This window comes from Oenanthe melanoleuca, chromosome 22 (assembly GCF_029582105.1).
Source record: "Oenanthe melanoleuca isolate GR-GAL-2019-014 chromosome 22, OMel1.0, whole genome shotgun sequence".
NCBI classification, from domain to species: domain Eukaryota; kingdom Metazoa; phylum Chordata; class Aves; order Passeriformes; family Muscicapidae; genus Oenanthe; species Oenanthe melanoleuca.
Window position 1 is genome coordinate 2,591,037 of NC_079355.1, and position 26,135 is coordinate 2,617,171.

General features: G+C 44.1%; 1 protein-coding gene across 1 annotated transcript; it reads left to right on the forward strand.

Moving 5' to 3' along the window:
- The first annotated feature begins 20,067 nt into the window (after nucleotides 1-20,067).
- Nucleotides 20,068-25,525, forward strand: NEFL (neurofilament light chain). Its single transcript, XM_056508690.1, has 4 exons — nucleotides 20,068-21,188; nucleotides 22,582-22,706; nucleotides 23,414-23,730; nucleotides 24,984-25,525. The coding sequence occupies exons 1-4, from the start codon at nucleotides 20,139-20,141 to the stop codon at nucleotides 25,160-25,162; spliced, it is 1,671 nt and encodes a 556-aa protein (XP_056364665.1). The 5' UTR covers nucleotides 20,068-20,138; the 3' UTR covers nucleotides 25,163-25,525.
- Nucleotides 25,526-26,135: the final 610 nt, after the last annotated feature.

Below are 26,135 nucleotides of genomic sequence, written 5' to 3' on the forward strand. Positions count from 1 at the left end.
ATAAAATAAATAAAATAAGTAAAATAAAATAAAATAACCCTGAAACAGCACTAGGGAGACTCGAAGTGGGCATTGACCCCATGGATTCTTCCAGGGCCTTAAATCTGATTGCAAATTAGCAGCTATAAGTGATTTAGCCATAAACCACATTAATAAGTGATTTAGCCATAAGCCACATCAATAAGTGATTTAGCCACGTTCTCAGCTCAGATGTGGTGACTGGAATGCCAGAAACAATTCAGGAGCTGGCACAGCAGATGTGGATCCTGCAGCACAGTTCAGACCCAAAAAGGTGCCAGATGTTCATCCCTGAGCTTGTCCTTCCTCCTCCTCCCCTGAGCTCAGCACAAACGAGGCCCTGGGGGTGCTGGGCTGGATTTTACACCCAGGGAAAGAGCTGGAAAAAAGAGAATTCTGCTGGCCTCTAAAATCCAAATGGAAGCAGAAAAGGAGGGGAGGCACAGCCTTAAATTGTGGCAGAGCTGTTCTGGGTGAGCACACGCAGGGGATGCTCTGGTTTCTGCAGTGTCAGGAGCCAGGGAGCAGCACTGACGTCAGCTGGAGCTGGGACATTTTTGGGATTCGCTCCTGGCTCCCAGGAGGCTCTGCCAGCACTCTCTGTGCTGCTTGGCTCCTGTTCTCTGCTGCTCAAGGTGATCCAGGCTCGTCCTTCTGCTGTGCTCTGGGAATAAATAAATCCAAAAGAGCCTGGGGTTCAGAGCTCAGCTAATACAGAAATAGAAACTCCTGCTGTTCTTTTCTCATCAGCAGAGCTCTGCTGAATTGCACCAGCTCCAGCAGTTGGAGTTTTTTTTTCCCAGTTTCAAAAAATTCAGTTTTTTTCAGTCCTTTGATTCCTTTTGAATAAAAACGTGGAATATTTTACACTGGCTAAGGATGGTGAACTTTGGTGAACTGCAGAGCTTTGCTGAATTGCACCAGCTCCAGCAGTTGGGTTGTTTTTTTTTGTTTTTTTTGTCTTTTTTTTTTCTTTTTCAGTTTCAAAAAATTCAGTTTTTTCAGCTGGGAGCTGAGTCAGGAGGGCAGGGCTGGCTCCTGGCTGCTTCCTGGCACTTGGTGGCACCACAGCTCGTCCTGGAAGGGAAGGGAAGAGGCAGCAGGGATGAATCAGCAACATTTCCCTGCTGATTTTCGCTGGGTTCGCTCTGTCCCAGCCCCCAGCTCCCAATCCTGGCTCTGCCATTCCTCTGCCTGATCCTGGGGGAAACATCTCTGCTTCCTGCAGCCCCCTCCGGCTCAGAACTGGGGATTTTCACAGCACCAGAGGGAACAGAACAGCTTCTCCCTCCCCCAGTGCCAAAAGGACACTGAGCCCCTTTTTGGGGTCTGCCCTGCCCCAATTCGGGATTTGTGCCACAATCAGCCCTGTCAGGGAGGTTTGATCTGAATCCCACACATCCCCATTGCTATTAAAAAATTGCAGTTTTATTGTGGTTAAGTATCACTCTCAGATTTAGGTTAAAAAAAAAAAAAAACAAAAACATATCTCCAGCTTCTCAGAAGATGAAATCTCAGATGCATTTTGTGATCAAAACCCCAATTAAAAAAGGATGAGATTTGGAGCAGCGAGTGCTGCTGGTGACATTGGGATTGTTCTGGGAGCAGCACTTTGTGTCTGAGCAGCGAGGAATTGCAAATGTGCTGAGGAAATGTCTCTAAAAATAACTGCAAACACTGTCTACCGGGTTTAGAATAAACAAATTCCTCAGGATTTTAATGTCAGAAATGGCTGGTTTGATATAAAGAGAACGAGCCCTCAGGGGACTGGGGAAAGCTTTGAGTCACCAAAAAATCCCATGGGAAGATTTGGGTGACCAAAAAAATTCCATGGAAAGCTTTGGGTCACCAAAAAATCCCATGGAAGGTTTGGGCCACCAAAACATCCCATGGAAGGTTTTGGGTCACCAAAAAATCCCATGGAAGATTTGGGTGACCAAAAAAATTCCATGGAAAGCTTTGGATCACCAAAAAATCCCATGGAAGGTTTGGGCCACCAAAACATCCCATGGAAGGTTTTGGGTCACCAAAAAATCCCATGGAAGATTTGGGTGACCAAAAAAATTCCATGGAAAGCTTTGGATCACCAAAAAAATCCCATGGAAGATTTGGGTGACCAAAAAAATTCCATGGAAAGCTTTGGATCACCAAAAAATCCCATGGAAGATTTGGGTGACCAAAAAATCCCATGGAAAGTTTTGGGTCACCAAAAAATCCCATGGAAGATTTGGATCACCAAAAAATCACGTGGAAGATTTGGGCTCCTTTTAACCCTTAAATCACAGGATTGGGACAGATCCTGCCACCTTTTAACCCTTAAATCACAGGATTGGGGACAGATCCTGGCTCCTTTTAACCCTTAAATCACAGGATTGGAGACAGATCCTGGCTCCTTTTAACCCTTAAATCACAGGATTGGGGACAGATCCTGACTCCTTTTAACCCTTAAATCACAGGATCAGCTCCTGGGCTCCTTTTAACCCTTAAATCACAGGATTTGGGACAGCTCCTGGGCTGGGTGTTGCCAGATCTGGGGAAGTGCTGGCAGAACTTTCCCACCCTCCACAATTTCTGTTTCCCATCAAGGTCCAGAGCGATTTTTCTGTGTCTGGGGATGACATGACCGCAGTTGGTTGGTATTATTGGACTTTATTGGTTTATTGGTTGGTATTATTTTACTTTATTTTATTTTATTTTATTTTATTTTATTTTATTTTATTTTATTTTATTTTACTTTATTTTATTTTATTTTATTTATTTATTTTTATTTATTTTATTTTATTTTATTTTATTATTTATTTTAAAATCATTTTTTATTTTCTTTTATATTTATTATTATATTACAAAAACTTTAAACTTTAAACTTTTTGCTATGTAAAAGTGAGGCAGCAGGGGCCTGGCTGCAGCAGGGACTGCAGCACAGCAGGAAAAGCTGCAGCACGTCCTCGCTGCTGCCCTTCAGCTCTGCTGCAGCGCTGGCACCAAACCCGGAGCTCAGCTCTGCTCTCCAATCAAGAACAAGAAAATGCTCCTGAGGCAGCAGCTCCAAACAGCAGAGATCTGTGTTCTGCCTCCTCCCTCCGAATTAAATTTCAATATTTATGTGCGTGTGGCAAGAAAGGTCTCTTAAAAATAAAAAATTAACATCTAAATTATTTATTTTTTTAATGTAATAATTAGATTTTTTTATGATTTTTAGTGTGATATCGATGAATTAATTAGAAATTGGTATTTAAAACCTAAGGAAAAAAAGAGATGAATATTGAGAAACTGTTATTTAAAACTTATGGAGAAAAAGGGAAAAAATGGAAGATGAATATTGAAAAAAATATTTTATTTTATTTTATTTTATTTTATTTTATTTTATTCTTATTTTATTTTTATCTTATCTTATTTTATTTTATTTTGTTTTATCTTATTATATTATATTTTATTTTATTTTATTTTTATTTTATTTTATTTTATTTTATTTTATTTTATTTTACTTTATTTTGCTTTATTTTATTTTACTTTATTTTATTTTATTTTATTTTATTTTATTTTATTTTATTTTATTTTATTTTACTTTATTTTATTTTATTTTATTTTATTTTATTTTATTTTATTTTATTTTACTTTATTTTATTTTATTTTATTTTATTTTATTTTATTATTTATTTTAAAATCATTTTTTATTTTCTTTTATATTTATTATTATATTACAAAAACTTTAAACTTAAAACTTTTTGCTATGTAAAATCACACGCTTTTATTGAACTCCATACTTGTGATTTTAGTTTAATTAATTAAATTTAGAAATTTTTTTAAGGCTTTAGGTCAAAAGCAGTGGCAGAAAAAATCTCATAAAATTCAGATTTCTGAGATCCAGCAGATGAGCATGGAAAGGAGATTTTTGTTTTTTATTTTTCTCTCCTTGCTGCAGCCAGTTTGGGAATCCAAGCTCCTCCACCAGGCAGGAATGACTCTGCAATTTCCCCAAAAAGTGGGAAAATTGGTTTATGTGGGAAACTGAAAATTCCCAGGTGAGGAAACAGCTGTTTGCACATCCAGCTCTGCTCCAGGAAAGACTTTTGGCCAGAAGGATGAAGCAAAAGTGGAATTTGCTGGAGTTAATCACAAACATCTCCTAAAGGAATCTCTGCGATTCTCATTCCCCAGCTGACCTGAATTTCCTTCCAGGATAAGAATCTGTGTCAGATCACCAAAATAAATCCATTTATCCCTCACCAACGTTCCCTGGGATTGCTGCTCTTCCTTGGGTACATCCCAGAGCAGGAAATTCTGCAATTCCCACTCCTGGTGTGCAGGAGGTGCCACAGACCCTAAGGGGGCTCTGGGATTTCTTGTGTTATTTATCATTTATTGTATTATAGTAGTATTATTATTATTTATTTGTGATTTATTTATTTATTTATTTATTTATTTATTTACCTGGGATTCATTTATTTATCTGGGATTTATTGTGTTATTTATTATTTATTGTATTATAGTAGTATTATTATTATGTATTTGTGATTTATTTATTTATTTATTTATTTATTTATTTATATACCTGGGATTCATTTCTTTATCTATCTGGGGTTTATTGTGTTATTTATTATTTATTGTATTATAGTATTATTATTATTATTTATTTGTTGTTTATTTATTTATTTATTTATTTATTTATTTATTTATTTATATACCTGGGATTCATTTCTTTATCTATCTGGGGTTTATTGTGTTATTTATTATTTATTGTATTATAGTAGTATTATTATTTATTTGTGATTTATTTATTTATTTATTTTTTAATTTATTTCCCTGGGATTCATTTCTTTGTCTATCTATCTGGGATTTATTGTGTTATTTACCTGGGATTTATTGTGTTATTTATCATTTATTGTATTATAGTATTATTATTATTATTTACTTGTGATTTATTTATATATTTATTTATTTCCCTGTGATTCATTTATTTATCTGTCTATCTGGGATTTATTGTGTTATTTATTATTTATTGCATTATTGTATTATTGTATTATTGTATTATTGTATTGTTGTATTATTGTATTATTTTGCATCTGGGATTTATTTATTTATTTATTTATTTATTTATTTACCTAGGATTTATTTATTTATTTATCTGGGATTCATTGTATTTTTTATTATTTATTGCATTATTTTATTATTATTTATTGCATTATTTTATTATTATTTATTGTATTATTATTATTTTCCTGGGATTTATTAATTTATTTATCTATCTATCTATCTATCTATCTATCTATCTATCTGGTGTTTATTTATTTATTTATCTGGGATTTATTTATTTATTTGTCTGGAGTTTATTTATTTATTTATTTACTTACTTGGGGTTTATTGTATTATTTATCTGGTAATTTTTTTTTCTGGGATTTATTGTACCATTCATCTGGGATTTAATGCATTATTTATTATTTATTTAATTTTCTGGGAATTATTATTTACTATTATTTATTATTATTATTACTATTGCTATTACTATTACTATTTATCTGGGATTTATTTATTTATTTATTTATTTACCTACCTGAAATTTATTTATTTATTTATCTGGGATTTATTGTATCATTACCATTATTATTTTTTTATCTGGTTTTTATTTATTTATTTACCAGAGATTTATTTATTTATTTATTTATTTATTTATTTATTTGCTTACTTATTTATCTGGGGTTTATTTATTTCTTTATCTGGGATTTATTTATTTATTTATTTATCCATCTGGGATTTATTTATTTCTTTATCTGGGATTTATTTATCTAGGGTTTATTTCTTTATCTGGGGTTGATTTATTTATTTATTTATCTGGGGTTTATTTATTTACCTGGAATTAATTAATTTATTTATTTATTTATCTTGGCTTTATTTATTTATTTATTTATCTATCTTGGATTTATTTATTTCTTTATCTATCTTGGATTTATTTATTTCTTTATCTGGGATTTATTTATTTATCTGGGGTTGATTTATTTATTTATTTATTTATCTAGGGTTTATTTATTTATCTGGGGTTGATTTCTTTATTTATTTACGTGGGATTTATTTATTTCTTTATCTGGGATTTATTTATTTATTTATTTATTTATTTATCTGTCTATGGTTTATTTATTTACCAGGGGTTTATTTATTTACTTATCTATTTATTTATTTATCTATTTATGTATTTCTTTACCTGGGTTGGATTTATTTATTTCGAGTGGTTTGGTGCACCCCAGGTCGGGCTGTTAGATAGAATCAGTGATATGAGCCCCCAAAAAATTAATGGGGAGGGAGCATCAGAGATTGATCCCCAAAAAGTTCATGGGGAAGCAGCATCAGTGATGTGATCCCCAAAGAAAAAACAAAAAATGGATGGGGAGGCAGAATCAGTGATGTGACCTCAAAAAAAAGGATTGGGAGGCAGAATCAGAGATCTGAGCCCCCAAAAAATTAATGGGGAGGCAGCATCAGTGATGTGATCCCAAAGAAAAAACAAAAAAATGGATGTGGGGGCAGAATCAGAGGTCTGATCCCAAAACAAGAAAATGGATTGGGAGGCAGAATCAGAGATCTGACCCCCCAAAAAATTGATGGGAAGGCAGAATCAGAGATCTGATCCCAAAACAAGAAATTGGATGGGGAGGCAGAATCAGAGATCTGAGCCCCAAAATAATGGATGGGGGGGCAGCATCAGAGATCTGATCCCCAAAAAATAATAAAAAGAATTGGGAGGCAGAATCAGAGATCTGATCCCCCCAAAAATGGATGGGGGCAGCATCAGTGATGTGATCCCAAAAACCAAAAATGGATGGGGGGGCAGCATCAGAGATGTAATCCCAAAAAACAAAAATTGATTGGGGGCAGCATCAGAGGTGTTATCCCAAAAAAACAAAAAAGGATTGGGAGGCAGAGTCAGTGATGTGATCCCAAAAAAGAAAGGATTGGGAGGGCAGCATCAGAGATCTGATCCCAAAATAAAATAAAAAGGACTGGGAGGCAGCATCAGAGATCTGATCCCAAAAAAAAAAAAAATAAAAATGATTGGGGGGGCAGCATCAGAGATCTGATCCCAAAAAAAAAAAAAAAAAAAAAAAAAAAAGGATTGGGAGGGTGCATCTGAGATCTGATCCCCAAAAATAATGGATGGGAGGGGCAGCATTAGTGATGTGATCCCTAAAAAAAAAAAAAAAATAAAAAGGATTGGGGGCAGCATCAGAGATCTCTGGGAACAAAGCAAGGTCAGGGTCTGCACAGGCCTGCAACACTCCAGGCAAAATGTGTGGTTAAAAAAAAAAAAATCTGATTTATCTAAAAAATCTTAATAAATGTGGATTTTACTGCCAGCTTTTGGGAGGGAAGGATTAACTAGAGAGTTTTGCTGTGTGAGGGAAGAGGATTGCAGCCAGGACAGCTGAGGGATTTTTTTTTTTTTTTTTTTTCAGGTTTTTTTTGGGGCTGAAATTAGGAATATCCATCACATCTGAGCCCATTCCCTGACCACAAGTGGGGGATGTGTCTCTGTTCATCACTCATCCTCCCTGGCCAGGCTGAGGTCAAAAATCCATTTGCTAATGGTCCCTGCATCCCCCATTGCTCATGGGCAGGAAATTTAATAGGGCTGGTGTCTATATCCTTTAATAAATTGAATTAAAAACGTTGCAGCAGCTGCACGTGGGGTAAAATCCCAATTTATTACTTTATTCCTTGGCTGGTCCTGAAATTGAGGACAAACTGGTTTGTCAAATTATAATTTTTTTTTTTCTTTTTGCACCTATTTCACCATTTTAAGCATGTTACAATTATTTATTATTTATCACAGTGGAAAAAACACCCGGAAAATTAAAGGTGTTTTTTTAAACACTCCATGGGGTTAAACAGTACAGAAAGAGGATAAAATAATCAATATATAAACTTCAGTCCATTGTATAAATCTAAAAGTACAGAAAGAGGATAAAATAATCAATATATAAACTTCAGTCCATTGTATAAATCTAAAAATACAGAAAGAGGATTAAATAGTCAATACATAAACTTCAGCCCATTGTATAAATCTAAAAATGCTCTGGAAAAATTATTAAAAAAAAAAGTGTATTATCACAATTAAAAACTTTGTCATAGGGAAACAAGGCAACTGTGCAATAATGCTCATAATTATTGCATTTCAAAATAAAAAAAAAAAAAAGAGATTATATGGCAAAAGTTAGGCTTGGGTTTGGTTTTTTGGGGTTTTTTGGGGGGGGGTTTTTGGTTTTTTTTTTTGTTTTAATTATATATAGAAATTCTGAACAAATGAAAGTGGGATTTAAAACAGAGCTGGAGGCAATGAGTGAAATCTGAGGCAGGTTTGGGTTTGAAGGGACCCAAAATCCTCGTTCCAGCCCCTGCCTTGGGCAGGAACCTTCCCCGACCAGGCTGCTCCTCCCAGCCCGGGGCATCTTTCCCTTTATTTCCCCCAAAGCCGCACACTGGATAATTTCTGAGAGTTTTCCTGAGCTCTGCTTGCAGGAATCCCAGAGGAAAAAGAGGTTAAAGAGCAGCTTGTACAACACGCAGTGCCAGGCAGCAGCACAGAGCTTTTTATTGCTGCCAATTCCTGCAAGAAATGGAAAAAAAAAATCAAGTTTTTGCCAGCCCCAGCCGGGAGAGGGGAGGGAGAGGGGAGAGGAGAGAGGGGAGAGGAGGAAAAGTCAGCGGGAAGTGTCGGGGGAGCGGCGGGAGATGAGCTGAGCTGGGCTGAGCTGAGCTGGGCTGAGCTGAGCTGGGCTGAGCTGAGCTGAGCTGAGCTGAGCTGAGCTGGGCTGAGCTGAGCTGAGCTGGGCTGAGCTGGTTTGAGCTGAGCTGAGCTGAGCTGGGCTGGGCTGAGCTGAGCTGGGCTGAGCTGGGCTGGGCTGAGCTGGGCTGAGCTGAGCTGAGCTGGGCTGGGCTGAGCTGAGCTGGGCTGGGCTGAGCTGAGCTGAACTGAGCTGAGCTGAGCTGAACTGAGCTGAGCTCAGCCAGTCATTGTCACTGCGGGAAAGGCGGGGCGGGGAGCTGCGGGAGTGACTCAGCATATTCCTCCTCCTCATCGTCATCATCCTCAGCATCCTCCTCCCCCTCCTCAGCATCTTCTTCCTTCTCAGCATCCTCATCATCCTCCTCAGCATCTTCCTCCCCCTTCTCAGCATCTTCCTTCTCCTCCTCATCATCATCCTCCTCCTCCTACTCCTCTTCAGCATCCTCCCCCTCCTCATCATCCTCAGCATCCTCATCATCCTCCCCCCCTCCTCAGCATCCTGTTCCTTCTCCTCATCTTCCTCCTCCTCCTACTCCTCCTCCTCCTCCTTTCCTCATCATCCTCATCCTCCCCCCCTCAGCATCCCTCTCCTCCTCCTCCTGCAGCAAAGTGTGGCCGGGGCAGCTCCTGCCCTTTTCCAGGGACAATCCCTGCGGGACCTTCCCCCGGCCACACCAAACCCCCCTCCCGTGGCAGCCCCAAAATCTCCCTCCCAAAAGCAGCGCCCCCCAAAACCACCCCTGGGACCCCTGACTGGGGATCCCAATCCCACAGTGTGGATCCCAGTCCCACAGTGGGGATCCCAGTCCCATAAAGGGAATCCCAGTCCCATAATGGGATCCCAGTCCCATAATGGGAATCCCAGTCCCATAAGGGGATCCCAGTCCCATAGTGGGGATCCCAGTCCCACAGTGGGGATCCCAGTCCCATAAGGGGATCCCAGTCCCATAATGGGAATCCCAGTCCCATATTGGGAAACCCAATCCCATATTGGGGATCCCAATCCTATAATGAGGATCCCAGTCTCACAGTGGGGAATTCAATCCCATAATGGGGATCCCAATCCCACAATGGGAATCCCAGTCCCACAATGGGAATCCAAATCCCATAATGGGAATCCCAGTTCCATATGGGGATCCCAGGCCCACAATGGGGATCCCAGTCCCATAATGGAGATCCCAGTCCCACAACGGGGATCCCAGTCCCATATTGGGGGGGATCACACAATCACACAATGGGGATCCCAATCCCACAGTGGGGATCCCAGTCCTATAATGGGGATCCCAGTCCCATATTGGGGATCCCAATCCCACAGTGGGGATCCCAGTCCCATAAGGGGATCCCAGTCCCATAAGGGGGATCCCATTCCCATAATGGGAATCCCAGTCCCATAATGGGGATCCCAGTCCCACAATGTGAATCCCAGTCCCATATTGGGGATCCCAGTCCCACAATGTGAATCCCAATCCCACAGTGGGGATCCCAGTCCCATATTGGGGATCCCAGTCCCATAAGGGGATCCCAGCCCCACAGTGGGAGCTGGTCCCAGTCCCGCAGCAGGAGTGGGAAGGGCACAGTTCCTGCAGCCTGGGCGGGGTGTGGGGGAGCTCCTGGTGGCTCTGCCGAGTGTCAGAGCTTGGGAAAGGTGTCAGGAGTGAGACAGAGAATCCCCGAGGCTGCTGCAAACCCACTCTTGCTTTTCCATCTGTTCCCATCCTACCTCTCTATTCCTTATCCTTCCTCCTCACTTGTTGATTTAGGGTGCAAATAAACTTTTTTTTTCCCCCTCATCCAATTTTACCTGGCCCTTCTCTAATTAAAAACCAAACCACCTTCCCTGGGACAAAACCCTTCTGCTGCCATGGACACCCCAATCCTCTCGCTGCAGCATTTTTGGCTCATTTGGGTGAGTTTTTCAGGATATAAAACACAAACTGCAGCTCTCAGGGTGAGCCCTCTGGAAGGTGGGGCAGAGCAGGAATTGCTGGTGGAGAAGGGGAATTTTTTTGCAGCTTTTTCCTGGAACAGCAGAGCTCCTCCTTTCTGCAGGACTCTCCTCCCTTCCAGGCTGCTGCAGCGTTGAACTTCTGCCAGGAGCTGGACCTGCAGCAGCAGCAGCTCCACGGAGGGAGGAGGGGACAGGCGGGAGGAGAAGCTGCTGTCCCTGGGCTGGGCTGGCACAGCCCCTTCTCCCCACAGCTCCAAACCTCCCTGGGGTTTGCAACGGGCACTGCCAAGGGCTCCTGCAGGGGAGTTTCCCCCCATTTTCCCATGGAAAAAAAGCCAAATCACCTTTTCCATCCCATTCCTTCCTAAGGATGCACAGACACTCAGCCCAGGTTTGTTTTCCTGCAGAGTTTCCCCTCATTTTCCCATTAAAAAAATCCAAATCCCCTTTTCCATCCCATTCCTTCCTAAGGATGCACAGACACTCAGCCCTGGTTTGTTTTCCTGCAGTTTCCCCTCCTTTTCCCATTAAAAAAAATCCAAATCCCCTTTTCCATCCCATTCCTCCAGACACTCAGCCCTGGTTTGCTCTTCTGCAGAGTTTCCCCCCATTTTCCCATGGAAAAAAATCCAAATCCCTTTTTCCATCCCATTCCTTCCTAAGGATGCACAGACACTCAGCCCAGGTTTGTTTTCCTGCAGAGTTTCCCCTCCTTTTCCCATGGAAAAAAATCCAAATCCCTTTTTCCATCCAATTCCTTCCTAAAGATGTACAGACACTCAGCCCTGGTTTGCTCTCCTCCAGTTTCCCCTCCTTTTCCCTTTAAAAAAAATCCAAATTCCCCTTTTCCATCCAATTCCTCCAGACTCTCAGCCCAGGTTTGTTTTCCTGCAGAGTTTCCCCCCATTTTCCCATGGAAAAAAATCCAAATTCCCCTTTTCCATCCCATTCCTCCCTAAGGATGCACACACACTCAGCCCTGGTTTGTTCTCCTGACATCCAGGATTTCCTGTAGGGGAATTTCCCCCCATATTCCCATTAAAAAAAAAACAAATCCCTTTTTCCATCCCATTCCTCCCTAAGGATGCACAGACACTCAGCCCTGGTTTGCTCTCCTGACATCCAGGATTTCCTGCAGGAGATTTCCCCCTCAAAAAATTCCAGCACAAGGATTTTCTGCTCTCTCTCTGCCCTCCCCCATCCCCCAAATCGCAGCTGCCTGGGGGGAGAATTCCCAGAAGGAGGCGCTGGAGGAGCCCCAAATTCCCCAAATTTTCCCCCAGGGGTTTGGATGTTCTTGCCCAGCCCAAATGAAATCTGCAGGAGGTTTTTGGTTAGTTTTGGGTTTTTTTGTTTTGTTTTTTTGGGATTTTTTTTTTTTTTTTTTTTATTTATTATTATTTTTTGTTTGGGTGGGTTTTTTTGTTTTGTTTTGTTTTGTTTTGTTTTGTTTTGTTTTGTTTTGTTTTGTTTTTTTTATGGTGTGATTTTTTTGTGGTTTTTTTTGTGTTTTTTTTTTGAGGGGGGGATTTTTGTTAGGTTGTTAAATTTTTTTTTTTTGGTGTGGTTTTTTGTGCTCTTAAAACAAATATTCAGGTGTTCCCAAAATTTAAGGTGATTTTCAATAAATCCAGCAGAAGGAGCATCACAGCCTCACAGAGATGTCCCTGGAGAATGGGAAAAATTCCTCTTTTCTCTCTTCAGCTGCACACTCAAAAAAAAAAAAAAAAAAACCAAAAAAAAAAAAAAAAAGGAAAATGCTTGTAGCTAAATTAAAAAAAAAAAAAAAAAATGAAACAAGCCTCAAAAAGTATTGAAGAAATTGCTTTCCATGATGTGAAGTGGGTGTTAAAAGCAAAGCATCTTTTTTTCTGAAATTTAAAAATCCTTCAGCCTTTGAAATGTCCTTTTCACAGCCTCTCATGGATCCCAAGGGGAGAAACAGGAAAATGGGAAATAAAGGATGAAATCTGATTCATCCTTCCCAATCCCCTGCCTGGTAACTCTGCAGAGTTAATTTTGCTGGAAAAGTAAATTCAAGGGTTGTTCTGGAAAATCAGAATTAAAGTTTTTTTTCTCCTGGAAAAGCAGAATTAAAGATTGTTCTGGAAAAGTAAATTCAAGGGTCATTCTGGAAAAGCAGAATTAAAGTTTTTTTTTTTCTCCAGGAAAAGCAGAATTAATTTTTTTTTCTCCAGGAAGAGCAGAGTTAAAGGTTGTTCTGGAAAAGCAGAATTAAAGTTTTTTTCTCCAGAAAAATCAGAATTAAAGTTTTTTTCTCCAGGAAAAGCAGAATTAAAGTTTTTTTTTTCTCCAGGAAAAGCAGAATTAATTTTTTTTTCTCCAGGAAGAGCAGAGTTAAAGGTTGTTCTGAAAAAGCAGAATTAAAGTTTTTTTCTCCAGGAAAAGCAGAATTAAAGTTTTTTTGTCCAGGAAAAGCAGAATTAAAGTGTTTTGTCCAGGAAAAGCAGAACTAATTTTTTTTTTTCTCCAGGAAGAGCAGAGTTAAAGGTTGTTCTGGAAAAGCAGAATTAAAGTTTTTTTCTCCAGGAAAAGCAGAATTAAATTTTTTTTCCCTAGGAAAAGCAGAATTAAAGCCATTCCCAGGCAGTTCTCATGGCCCTTTTTGGCAACCAGGCAACCAAACAGGCTCTGAACTCATTTTGGCATTAATTAAATTAATTAAATTAAATAAATAAAATTAAATAATTAATTAAATAAAACCCTGGGAATGGGATTGGACAGAAGGAAATATTGTGGGAAGAATAATGAATGTACATTTAACAAACCAGAAAATTATGATTCTGATGATCAAGAAAAGAATTGGTAAAGATTTATTCATGATTAAAGGATCCAAATAAAATGTCTGAAACAGAAGTTTTAATACTTAAATTTTTTACCATTTAAGGTTTTATCAAGGGTTATAGAAAGGACAAAGAGATGTTAAAGAGGGAAAAAAGGGGAAAACCCAACTGCAGTTTAAATGGAAATATTTGTCAAAAAATTGCATGGAGAAAAAATATAAATAAATATTTCTGTAAAAAAAAATAAAATTAAAACAAGCAATAAAATTAAAAGAAGCAACTTCAGTGATCAGCAATAAAAAAATCAGATTTTCCCTCCATGAGAGGTTGGGAAATGAATAATTAATTGATAACTCTGCCTCAGAGTGGTGCAAAGCCCTTTTCTCTGCAGGAGGAGGAATGCCAGGGATGGCAGAGCTGAGATGGAGAGGAGGATTCTGCTGCAAACCTTCCAAATTAAAATCAATCCAGAGTGATGGGGGAGCTTCTGCTCCACCCCTAAGGATGCTCCTGCAGGGCTGCTCTGGCTGCAGAATTCAGGCATTTTTTTTTATAAATTTAATTTTAATTTTTTATTCCCAGACTGCAGAGCTGAGCACATTCAGCTGCCCTGAGCCACCTCACTGCAGCACAGCTTTAATTCTTTATTTGTGTTTTATGGGCAGCAGCTCCTGCCAGACTGGGAAATAAAAGAGATTTTTACACCTTCCCAAAAAATTCTTTTCATTTGTATGTGTGGGGAGATGATTCACTCACTGCAGGGTGGATTTCTAAATATCCCACCTGGATTTTATTGCTGCCTCTGCAGCAAAGGGGAGAAAAAAATATTGCAGAGATTGAAATGACTGAATTATAGAAAAATAATTCCTCAGCTCATTCTCTCTGTGAGCAAAGGAAGCAAATCCTGGAATTCTCCTCTTCAGCTCCCTGCAGATAAAAGCACAACTCTAAAATCTCTCTGCTTGTTAATTGTCCACCCAGCCCACAAATGCTTGTTTGGACCCGTGTTTTATTTTTATTTTCATTCATACTGGACAATTTTGGGGAGGAAATTGCTGCATTGTGAGTTTCATGTGCTCTCAGCTGTGCTGTAAATGCAATTTTCTCTCTTCACTCTGTCACCAGCAGGACTGGCACAGCAAAAATGGGCAAAAAGGGAAATATCCCAGTGCTTCCCTCTGGATGCTGCTGCTGCTATGAGGATCCAAAATCCCAAAACTTGAGGGAAATTCAATTTTTCCTGCTGCACTTCATGTTCCTTCAGCACCCAGCCCTCAACCAACAGCACAAAAATAGAATTAATGCTAGAGGCCAATTAAATCTTTGCAGCAGGGATGGGGCTGGTCCCCAGAGCAGCTTTTTAGGGCAACAAAGCTCAGCTTAACTGAGATTGCCTTAAACTGGGGACTGCAGTGAGGCCTAAAGTCAGGACCAGCTGAACCCAGCTCAGTGTGGGGCTGGTGGGTCCAACCCTTGCTCATCACATGGGCAGGAAGCCAATTAAAGCAATAATTGATTAATTATCTCGTTCCAAATGGGCTGGGAGGGTTTTTTTCAGGAGTTTTATTTGATTTAGGAGAAGCTGCCCCATCCCTGGAAGTGCCCAAGGCCAGGCTGGAGCACCAGAGGAAGGTGCTCATGGTAGGGGTGGAAAAATAAATTTTTTTAAGGTTCCTTCCACCCAAACCACTCCAAGATTTGGCCCCAAACCCTCTCAGTTGTTTAATTGCTGGATCCAAAAGCAGAACACGAATTTAATTGATTTTAATTGAGATTAAGAACCAAGCCTGGGATCTGCCATCAGATGTTGCAGCCCAGTTTGGAGGCCTGAACCAAGAATTAAACAAAGCTAATTAATGAATCTTCTAATTAAGCATTCCCTGATAGAGCTGAGATGAAAGAATTGGCTGCCTGCTCCCTGCAGCTCCTGTAATCAAGAGACAGGACAAACTCAAAGGGAGCAAACTGCTGCTACTGTGGGCAGAAATATTTTTTATTTTTTATTTTTTATTCCCAGAAATTGGTGTAAATAATAATAAAATCATGAAAGCTGCCCAGGCAGTGGCACCAACAAAGCAAACAGTGCTTCAAAGGAGATAAATTAAACTTTATTTGCATTTTTCTGAGTCTCCCAGACATTGTAGTTCAGTCCTTGCAGACAAAATTTTGCTTTGGTTTGGGAATTCCTGGGAGTGTTGCCTCATATCAAAAGGACTGTTTGGAATGCAGGGAGAGGAATTCCTAAAATGTGAGATTTTGTTGCAGTTCATCAAAATAGATCAGAGCATTTTTCTTTTTGCCTGGTTTAATTCAACTCATCCAGAGACTTTGATATAATTTTAGAGAAATACATAAGACCTGACATCAGAGCTATTGAATATTTTTAGCAATGGGAGTGCCCAATTCCCCACTCCCCCAGAGCTGAGGTAAAAATCTTTTTTTTTTAAAGAAAACCGATGTTTTTGCTTTTTTTTTTTTAACTCAGGACTGCTTGATTTCTGTGTAAATCCCAACTAAGCAGCTCCTTCTGTGCTTCTGCAATAAAAGCAGCAGCAGACAGTGAAGGCTCCACCCCGTTGCAGTTTCTGATGGGAAATTCTTTGATTAAAAAATGAAAAATAAAAAAAAAAAAAAAAAGAGTTTACAGGGTGCATTCAGATAATTTCTGGGTTTCAGAATTTTCAGGGGGGTTTTCCCCTGAGGAAACACCAGCTGCAGGTCAGGATTTGTGATTTATGATTTATGGCTGCAGCAGAGGAAAAGGGAGGAGCAGGGATGTTTGTTTTGCTGCTTTCCCAAACCAGTGGGGTTTGGATTGATGGAATGGTTTGGGTGGGGAGGGACCTCCCAGGGACCCTGCCAGGGATGGGCACTGCTGCCTTTTAGAATAATTTGCTTTATTCAGCTCACGTTCCCAAGGTGGGTTTGGGGTTTTCTGCCTGAAGTGCTGATGGGCTGGGGATGCTCACACCCAGTTAAACCAGTAAGGAGCAGCTCCAGCTCCAGCAGGGGCAAAGGGGGACAGTGCTGAGCTGTGCAGGTGACACCAGTGGCACCACTCCATCCCTCTCCTCTGCTCACAATATTGATTTTTCCAACAGCAGCACACCCAGGGCTTGGCTACCCTCTGCATTATGGCAGAAAGCAGCACAAAGGACACAAAGGGAGGGGTGGGATCTGTCTGCAAACACAATTCGGGGAGCAGACACCCATCTCCTCCTCCTCATCCTCCTGGCACACAGAAAAAAAAATGTTTCCCACCCCTAAAACAAGTGAGCAGGAATTTTAACAGCCTGCAGTTACCAGGCTGGTTTTGCTGGGATCTGAAGCTCAGTGGTTTTTACAAGCTGTACATTCCTTTATTAGCACATGGCATTAAAATAATGGCAGCATTAATAATTAAATCCTGTGCTCAGGTTGCTGTAGGGCAGATTTGCATAAATCCACTGGCATGGAATGAGGTATTGCAGTTTGCAGGAGCTGAGTATCCCAGAAATATCATCTCCCTGAATCCCTGACCAGCATGCTGGGAACCCACAGCGACTCTATTCCTCATTCCTTCCCCTTTCAAGCCCAATCCCTGCTCAAGATAAAACAGATTAGCACAGAAAACTCCACCTGTGCTGCTCTTTGCACGTTCTGAATAATGGATGGCTGCTCTGGCATGCCTGAGTGCAGCCACAGCTCAAATTTAAGGAAGAAATGGTGAATCCAGATGGGTTTGCAGTGAGAGCAGCTGCACTGATCCTCAGCAGGACTTGCAGATCTGCACAGTAAAGCTCTGCTGGGATGTGTGGGACACTCCAGCCTTTATGAGCTCTGGGTGCAGCTCTCTCCATGCAGAAGGAGCTCAGAGGAGCAGGGACTGCAGCTCTGTGCCTCTGCCCTTCACAGCCCAGTGATCCCCATATTTGCACACCCCGAGACCTAAGGAGGAGCTGTCACACCACAGGTGATGCTCAGTGTGAGGAAATACAGCAAATGCACCCTGCTCTGCCTTCCCTAAAAATGCTGCCATTAAACAAACATTTATTTGTGCCAGAAATACCCAACAGCACTGCAATTAGTGACAGGAACATTAATTAATGCACATTACTAAGTCCTTCTCCTTTCTCTGGGAAGCCCCTCAGCATTTTATCTGTCCATTAAATGTCTGTACTGACTGTCATTCCTTCCTTGAGAAAGCTTTGAAGAGTCTGTTTTGTGATATATTTGCCCTTCTGACTCCAATGGGTGAATTCTCATTGTCTATCTAAACCTCCCATGCAGTCTGTGCTCAACACATCTCTAATTTACCTCTGATAAATCTCTCCTACATAAAACCTGCTTTGCTTTAATCCACCAGTGGCAACAGCCTGGCCCAGGGGTAGCTGCAATGCAGCTGTCCAATTTAATCTCTGCATCAGCCAGACTAGACAAGGATAAATATCCTGTGCCTGTGATCCATGTCTCAGGCAGACTTGGCTCCAGGGAATCTCCAGTATCCAGGTACCAGTGTGCCCTGCCAGGATGGAACCACCCTGTGCCTGCTGCTGCTGCTTTTGTGCCATGACACAAAACAAACTGCCAGGCTTCCCCTGAAGGGCCAAGGCCAGGCTGGGGGGGACAGGGGAGGTGACACTGCCAGGACAGGGGTGGCACTGGGACAGGGGAGGTGACATTGCCATGGCAGGGGTGACACTGGGACAGGGGAGGTGACATTGCCATGGCAGGGGTGGCACTGGGACAGGGGAGGTGTCCCTGACACGGCAGGGGTGACACTGGGACAGGGGAGGTGTCCCTGCCAGGACAGGGGTGGCACTGGGACAGGGGAGGTGACACTGCCAGGGCAGGGGTGGCACTGGGACAGGGGAGGTGTCCCTGACACGGCAGGGGTGGCACTGGGACAGGGGAGGTGTCCCTGCCAGGACAGGGGTGGCACTGGGACAGGGGAGGTGACTGCCATGGCAGGGGTGGCACTGGGACAGGGGAGGTGACACTGCCAGGACAGGGGTGGCACTGGGACAGGGGAAGTGTCATTGACATGGCAGGGGTGGCACTGGGACAGGGGAGGTGACACTGCCAGGACAGGGGTGACACTGGGACAGGGGAGGTGACACTGCCAGGGCAGGGGTGGCACTGGGACAGGGGAGGTGACACTGCCAGGACAGGGGTGGCACTGGGACAGGGGAAGTGTCATTGACATGGCAGGGGTGGCACTGGGACAGGGGAGGTGTCCCTGCCAGGACAGGGGTGGCACTGGGACAGGGGAGGTGACACTGACACGGCAGGGGTGGCACTGGGACAGGGGAGGTGACACTGCCAGGACAGGGGTGGCACTGGGACAGGGGAAGTGTCCCTGCCATGGCAGGGGTGGCACTGGGACAGGTGACACTGCCAGGACAGGGGTGGCACTGGATGAGCTGTGAGGTTCCTCCCAACCCAAACCATTCCATCATTCCAGGATCCCATAATTACCTGGTTATTAGGGACCACTTGTAACAAAGGACGTGGGGAGAATGCAGAGGCTCAAAGAGCACCCATGCCTGGTGAAAACGGCAAACTGAAGGGAAAGAAATATCCAATTTACACAGCTGGGTGTCCCCAACCTCCCCGAGGTGACCTCAGCCACAGCCTGGGGCTGGCAGCACATTCCTGGAACTCCTGCCGGGGCAGCTGTGGAGGGTGTAAAACACAGCCTGGGCGGGTGGGGGGTGCAGACAGACCTGCGGGGAGCTGGATCTGAAAGGAGAGCCTGAAGGGGGGCGAGAGATGGCCCGGGAGGGTCCGAGGCTGTGCCCAAGGAGCGACGAGGCGGGGCCGAGCCGGGGACGTTCCAGAGCGGGCAGGACACAGACACCGTGCCCGCGGGGATAGCGGAGCTGGGCGGGCATCCTCTCACTGCCAAAATACCCGGAGCTGTGCGGGCATCCTCTCACTGCTAAAATACCCGGAGCTGTGCGGGCATCCTCTCACTGCCAAAATACCCGGAGCTGTGCGGGCATCCTCTCACTGCTAAAATACTCAGAGCTCTGCGGGCATCCTCTCACTGCTAAAATACCCGGAGCTGTGCGGGCATCCTCTCACTGCTAAAATACCCGGAGCTGTCCAGACATCCTCTCACTGCTAAAATACCCAGAGCTGTGCGGGCATCCTCTCACTGCTAAAATACCCAGAGCTGTCCGTACATCCTCTCATTGCTAAAATACCCAGAGCTGGGCGGGCATCCTCTCACTGCCAAAATAATCGGAGCTGTGCGGGCATCCTCTCACTGCTAAAATACCCAGAGCTGTCCAGACATCCTCTCACTGCCAAAATACCCGGAGCTGTGCGGGCATCACCGGGCGAGGTCCGGCCCGCGCCGCTCAGGGCATCACAGCAGTGAGGGAATGCCTGGACCGCTCCTCCCGCCACCTCCCGCAGGATGCCTGGACCGCTCCTCTCGCCACCTCCGCAGGATGCCTGGACCGCTCCTCCCGCCACCTCCCCGCAGCGATGTCGCCGCGCCCCGCCCCGTCCCCGCCCGGAGCGCGCTCCGCCCGCCCTCCCCGCGCATAAATAGCGGGGTGCGGGCGGCGCCCGCCGCAGAGCAGCCGCCGGAGCCCCCGCAGCCATGAGCTCGTACGGCTACGACCCGTTCTTCCCGTCCTACAAGCGGCGCTACGCGGACAGCCCGCGCATCCATGTGTCGGTGCGCAGCGGCGGCGGCTTCGGCTCTGCGCGCTCCGCGTACTCCAGCCTGTCCGCGCCCGTGTCCTCCGTGTCCGTGCGCCGCAGCTACGCCACCTCCAGCGCCTCGGGCTCGCTGCTGCACTCGGTGGACAGCCTGGACCTCAGCCAGGTGGCCGCCATCAGCAACGACCTCAAGTCCATCCGCAGCCAGGAGCGAGCGCAGCTGCAGGACCTCAACGACCGCTTCGCCTGCTTCATCGAGCGCGTCCACGAGCTGGAGCAGCAGAACAAGGTGCTGGAGGCCGAGCTGCTGGTGCTGCGGCAGAAGCACGCCGAGCCCTCCCGCTTCCGAGCGCTGTACGAGCAGGAGATCCGCGAGCTGCGCTTGGCCGCGGAGGAGGCGACGAGCGAGAAGCAGGCGCTGCAGGGCGAGCGGGAGAGCCTGGAGGAGACGCTGCGGGGGCTGCAGGCTCGCTACGAGGAGGAGGTGCTGAGCCGCGAGGATGCGGAGGCGCGGCTGCTGGAGGTGCGCAAGGGCGCGGACGAGGCGGCGCTGGCGCGGGCGGAGCTGGAGAAGCGGGTGGACAGCCTGCTGGACGAGCTGGCCTTCCTCAAGAAGGTGCACGAGGAGGAGCTGGCCGAGCTGCAGGCGCAGATCCAGTACGCTCACCTGTCGGTGGAGATGGACGTGTCGGCCAAGCCCGACCTGTCGGCAGCGCTGCGCGACATCCGCGCTCAGTACGAGAAGCTGGCGGCGCGCAACATGCAGAACGCCGAGGAGTGGTTCCGCAGCCGCTTCACCGTGCTCAGCGAGAGCGCGGCCAAGAACACGGACGCCGTGCGAGCCGCCAAGGACGAGGTGTCCGAGAGCCGCCGCCTGCTCAAAGCCAAGACGCTGGAGATCGAGGCCACCCGCGGCATGAACGAGGCGCTGGAGAAGCAGCTGCAGGAGCTGGAAGAGAAGCAGAGCGCGGATATCTCCGCGCTGCAGGTGAGGGGCGGGGGGTGGAAGGGGCTCTGCAGGGGAGGAGGGTCGGGGTCCTTCGGGGAGGGGATGATGGGGCGTGCGGGATGCTGCGGGTCGGGAGATTTCGGGGTTTGGAGGGTCCTGCGGGTGAGGGGATGTCGGGGTTGGAAGGGTTCTGAAGATGAGGGGATGGTTTGGTTTGGAGGGTCCTGCAGGTCAGGAGATGCTGGGGTTTGGAGGGCTCTGAAAATGAGGCGATGTTGGGGTTGGAAGGGTTCTGAAGATGAGGGGATGGTTTGGTTTGGAGGGTTCTGAAGGTGAGGAGAGGTTGGGGTGTGCAGGATGCTGCAGGTCAGGAGATGCTGGGGTTTGGACGGTTCTGAAGATGAGGAGATGATGGGGTTTGGAGGGCTCTGAAAATGAGATGTTGGGGTTTGGAGGGTTCTGCAGGTGATGGGTCAGGTTTTACAGGGTTCTGCAGGTGAGGGGTCTCAGCGTTTTTTGGGGTCTGCAGATGAAAAGATGGATTTTGGGGTTTGAAGGGTTCTGCAGGTGAAGGAGTGGATGTTGCAGTTTGAAGGGTTCTGCAGGTGAGGGGGTTCAAGGTTTGAAGGGCTCTGCAGGTGAACAGATGGATTTTGGGGTTTTCTGGGCTCTGCAGGTGAAGAGGTGGACATTGGGGTTTGCAGTAAAGGGGGTTCAGGATTTGCTGAGGGGATTTGGGCTCTGCAGCCCCTCACAGATGAGGTTTGGGGGGTTGTTGGAAGCATCACTCCTGGTTTGTGCTGTGCCTGGGCTGCAGATAACTCACCCTGAAATCACAGTGCAGAATGGCACAGAGCTGTACAGGGTGTGGTGTGTAAATACAGACCCACATCTGGATTACCAAAATCATCCCAGAAATGGGGACACTGCTTCTGGTCCTGCTTATCTAAAGCGTGAGGAGTTATAAAATCAGAATTCAAAATGCCCCTGATAAAGCCCAATATCATGTGTCCATGTACTGATACAGCCTGATACAAAAAAAAAATTTAAAAAATCACAGAATCATAGAATATCCCGAGCTGGAAGGGACCCACAAGGATCACCAATGGATATCCCTAAGCTAAAATTAGAAAAAGCACATAAAAGCCAAAATCAAAATGAAACAATGCACAAATTTCACGGATGCTTTGGCACTTGGGTACCAGAAAATTGGTCTCTGTGTGTTAAATAGGGCTGGAATAATGTGGAGTAGAAAACCTGCCAGGTTTTAAAGGTGTTAAGTGATGCTTTTTGGCTGAGGCTGGAGTGGGAGCTGAGCAATTTCTGTCTGCTAGAGCGGGATTAAATTAAAAGGATTGGAGAAATTCCTTGTGGTTATTGCTGGATTTGAGAGAACAGAATTTTATGCTGTCATTATCATTCCATCCAACAGGATACAATCAACAAACTGGAGAATGAGCTGAGAACCACCAAGAGTGAGATGGCTCGGTACCTGAAGGAGTATCAGGACCTGCTCAATGTGAAAATGGCCCTGGACATCGAAATTGCAGCCTACAGGTACGGTGGGGGATGTTTTAATGAGCCACAACTCTTCAGGAGAATTCAGGTTATTTATCACTCCCCCAGCAGAAATTGTGGCAGACTTTAATCAGTTCCTCTCTGTGTGCACACAGAATTTTTAGCTTGGCAAGAAATGATCTCAGCTGTCCATCCTTACAGATAAAATCCCTGTTCTGTAAAGAGATTTGGATAAATGGAATTCCTCAATAGAATGGCTCACTCTCAAAATATGAAATCCTTCAAGAATAGGTTTTTGTTTTTGTTTTGTTTTTTTTTTTCTAAATTACAAATCTACAAATTAAATATTTTCCAGCAGAATTGCTGCTAAATAACTGTGATGGTTTGTCTCAGATACTGAGAGATTTCCCTGCTGGAACAGAATTTCTGTAGAAGCCACAAGGGGGAACAGTGAGAGAGCAGCTCCAAACCTTGTCCTGCAGGGTGGCAAAATGCACCTCTGGCTTCACCTGCCAGGGAAAGCTGAGCCTAGAGAGGTTTTCCTGTTCCTCCAGCAAGAAAAAATATTAATTAATTAATAATGGATGTGCTTGAAGAAATTATTCCAAGAAAACAGGGTAGTGCAAACCCAACCCTTAATTAATTAATAACCACGCGTGCACCTTGCAGGGCTTTTAGTGCCGAGCTCTGCTGCAGCACAACCAACTCTTTTCACTTTTAATTTTTTTTTTTTTTTTTGCTGCTAGGAAACTCCTGGAAGGCGAAGAGACCAGGCTGAGCTTCACCAGCGTGGGCAGCATCACCAGTGGCTACAGCCAGAGCAGCGCCAGCTTCGGCAGGAGCGCCTACAGCGGCCTCCAGGCCAGCTCCTACCTGCTGGGCAGCCGCCCCTTCCCCTCCTACTACTCCAGCCACGTGCAGGAGGAGCAGGTCGAGATCGAGGAGACCATCGAGGCTGCCAAGGCAGCAGAAGCCAAGGCAGCTCCTGCAGAGGAGGGCGAGGAGGAGGAGAAGGAGGAAGGCGAGGGAGAAGAGGGGGAAGAGGGGGAAGAGGAGGAGGAAGGTACGTGAACATCTCTTCTGCTCGTGCTGTACCCTGGGATTACACCCCAGACATCCCAGTTATTAAATTCCAGTTATTAAATACCAATTATTAAATCCCAGTTAATTATTAAATCCCAATTATTAAATCTGAGTTATTAAATCGCAGTATTAAATATTAAATCCCAATTGTTATTAAATCCCAGTTAATTATCAAATCCCAGTTATTAAATCCCAGTTATTAAATCCCAGTTATTAAATCCCAGTTAATTATTAAATCCCAGTTATTAAATCTGAGTTATTAAATCGCAGTAATTATTAAATCCCAATTGTTATTAAATCCCAGTTAATTATTAGATCCCAATTATCAAATCCCAATTATCAAATCCCAGTTAGTTATTAAATCCCAGTTAATTATTAAATCCCAGTTATTAAATCCCAGTTATTAAATCGCAGTAATTATTAAATCCCAATTGTTATTAAATCCCAGTTGATTATTAGATCCCAATTATTAAATCCCAGTTAATTATTAGATCCCAATTATTAAATCCCAGTTAATTATCAAATCCCAGTTATTAAATCCCAATTATTAAATCCCAGTTAATTATCAAATCCCAATTATCAAATCCCAATTATCAAATCCCAGTTAATTATTAAAAACCCCAATTAATTATTAAAAACCCCAATTAATTATTAAAAACCCCAATTATTAAAAACCCCAATTATTAAATCCCAATTACTAAATCAATTATTAAAGCCCTTTTCTGCTCCCATGAGGCAAAGGGTGGTGGTGTTAAGCACGTGGAATTTCCCAGGAAAGTCTAAATATCGAATAAGGTAAGGTCAAGTGCTCAAATCAGGCAGATTAAAGGTTTCAAAAAACCCAGAGATGATGTTCAGATCCTCAAAAATCAGGACCAAGGACATCCTGAGCTAAAAATGAATTCCCAGAGAGCAGCCTGAGATAATGAGAGCACCAGGTGATGCGTGGGGTGGGTTCAGTGCATGGCAACCTCCCCTCTCTGCGAGGCCCCTGAACTGTGAGGGCTCCATTAGTGAAAAATTTAATTATAGTGAAATTACAGCTATTGGGGAGCTGTGAAGGATTATTCACTTTGAGCACCGAGTCCAGATATTTTTCAAGGCCATGATTTGTTTCACTCCCCTTGAAATTCAGGAGAAATTTGGTTGTAGCAGCTGCCAAAACCTGTGGGGTTGAAAGGGATTCCCCCTGAGCTGGGATCAGGAATGTGAAATATCTTTCTGTCCTTAAAGGTGCTAAGGAGGAGTCAGAGGAAGCCAAAGAGGGTGAGGAAGAGGAAGGAGAAGGGGAAGAAACAGCAGCAGAAGAAGGGGAGGAATCCCAGGAAGCTGCTGAGGAAGCTGCTGAGGAGGAGAAGGAGGAGAAGGAAGCAGCAGGGAAGGAAGAGAGCGAAGGCAAGAAGAAAGCTTGACCAGCTGAGCTGAGCACAGCTGCAGCCTCACCCATTAATCCAGGGCCCACTGGGGCTCCAGCCCATGATTTCTGATGTTTCTCCCCTGCAGAGTCTGAGTTTGCTTGCAGAGCACCCAAGGCTTGCTCCCCGAGTGCCGCATGGTTCCACGGCTGAGTTCAGGGCTCCTGCCTGGCTGACCAGGACCTCAACATTTAAAATGGGAGGGGAAAAATAAAAATAAAAAATAAGTGGTGGGAATGAAAGGTTAACTGTAACTTGCATTTAAAATAATTCTGGAAACGGTGGGTGGGGGAAATGGTGGAGGCTTCATTAAGTACGTGCAATAAAGCTGTCAATAAAGTTCAGAAATGCTCACACTGATTCCTTGGGTGTGTCCTGAGTCACTGATGCCCTTAAAGGGTTAATAAAGGGGTTTATCCTGCTCATCTTGTGAATGAGAAGTGGTGGGAAAAAAATCTCATTTCACACATTTCATAAAAATCCCCTGGGGTGTGGTGGTGGCTGGGATGGTCTCACTGGCTGAAGCACAAACTCCTTTCTGAAAAATGAGAATTTTATCAAACCAACCCAGAGGAGAGAGGCAAATGTGGCTGTTAAACTGTGGCAGGAAATTGTTCAGTGTCTGGGGGGGATCAGTAAGGAGAGGGAAGAACAATGGAGGGTGTGGGTGAACAAAGAATATAATAAAAAATGACATTAAAATCAAACCATGATGAGCAATTAGAAGGATGGATGGTGTGGGGGAAGGAGCTGCCTGAGCTCAACCCTCTCTGGGCTGCAGAGGCTCCTTTTCTTCTGAGAATTTCCCAAAACTTCTAAAATTTTGACAGCACAAAAAAGGAGCATCTCACCAGCCTGGCAATTCCACAAGCTCCTGTGCTCTAAGCCTGTCAGTGTTCAATTAACTAAAGCTGACACAAAAAATTCAACCTTGTACTAATGCTGCAAATGAAACCAGTTTAAATAAAAC

Bases quoted from the DNA above. Each gene is read 5' to 3' on its own strand.
- NEFL (XM_056508690.1), top strand. From the start codon at position 20,139: ATGAGCTCGTACGGCTACGACCCGTTCTTCCCGTCCTACAAGCGGCGC. The intron at 21,189-22,581 runs GTGAGGGGCGGG...TCCATCCAACAG, and splicing joins CGGATATCTCCGCGCTGCAG to GATACAATCAACAAACTGGA. The intron at 23,731-24,983 runs GTACGTGAACAT...CTGTCCTTAAAG, and splicing joins GGGGGAAGAGGAGGAGGAAG to GTGCTAAGGAGGAGTCAGAG.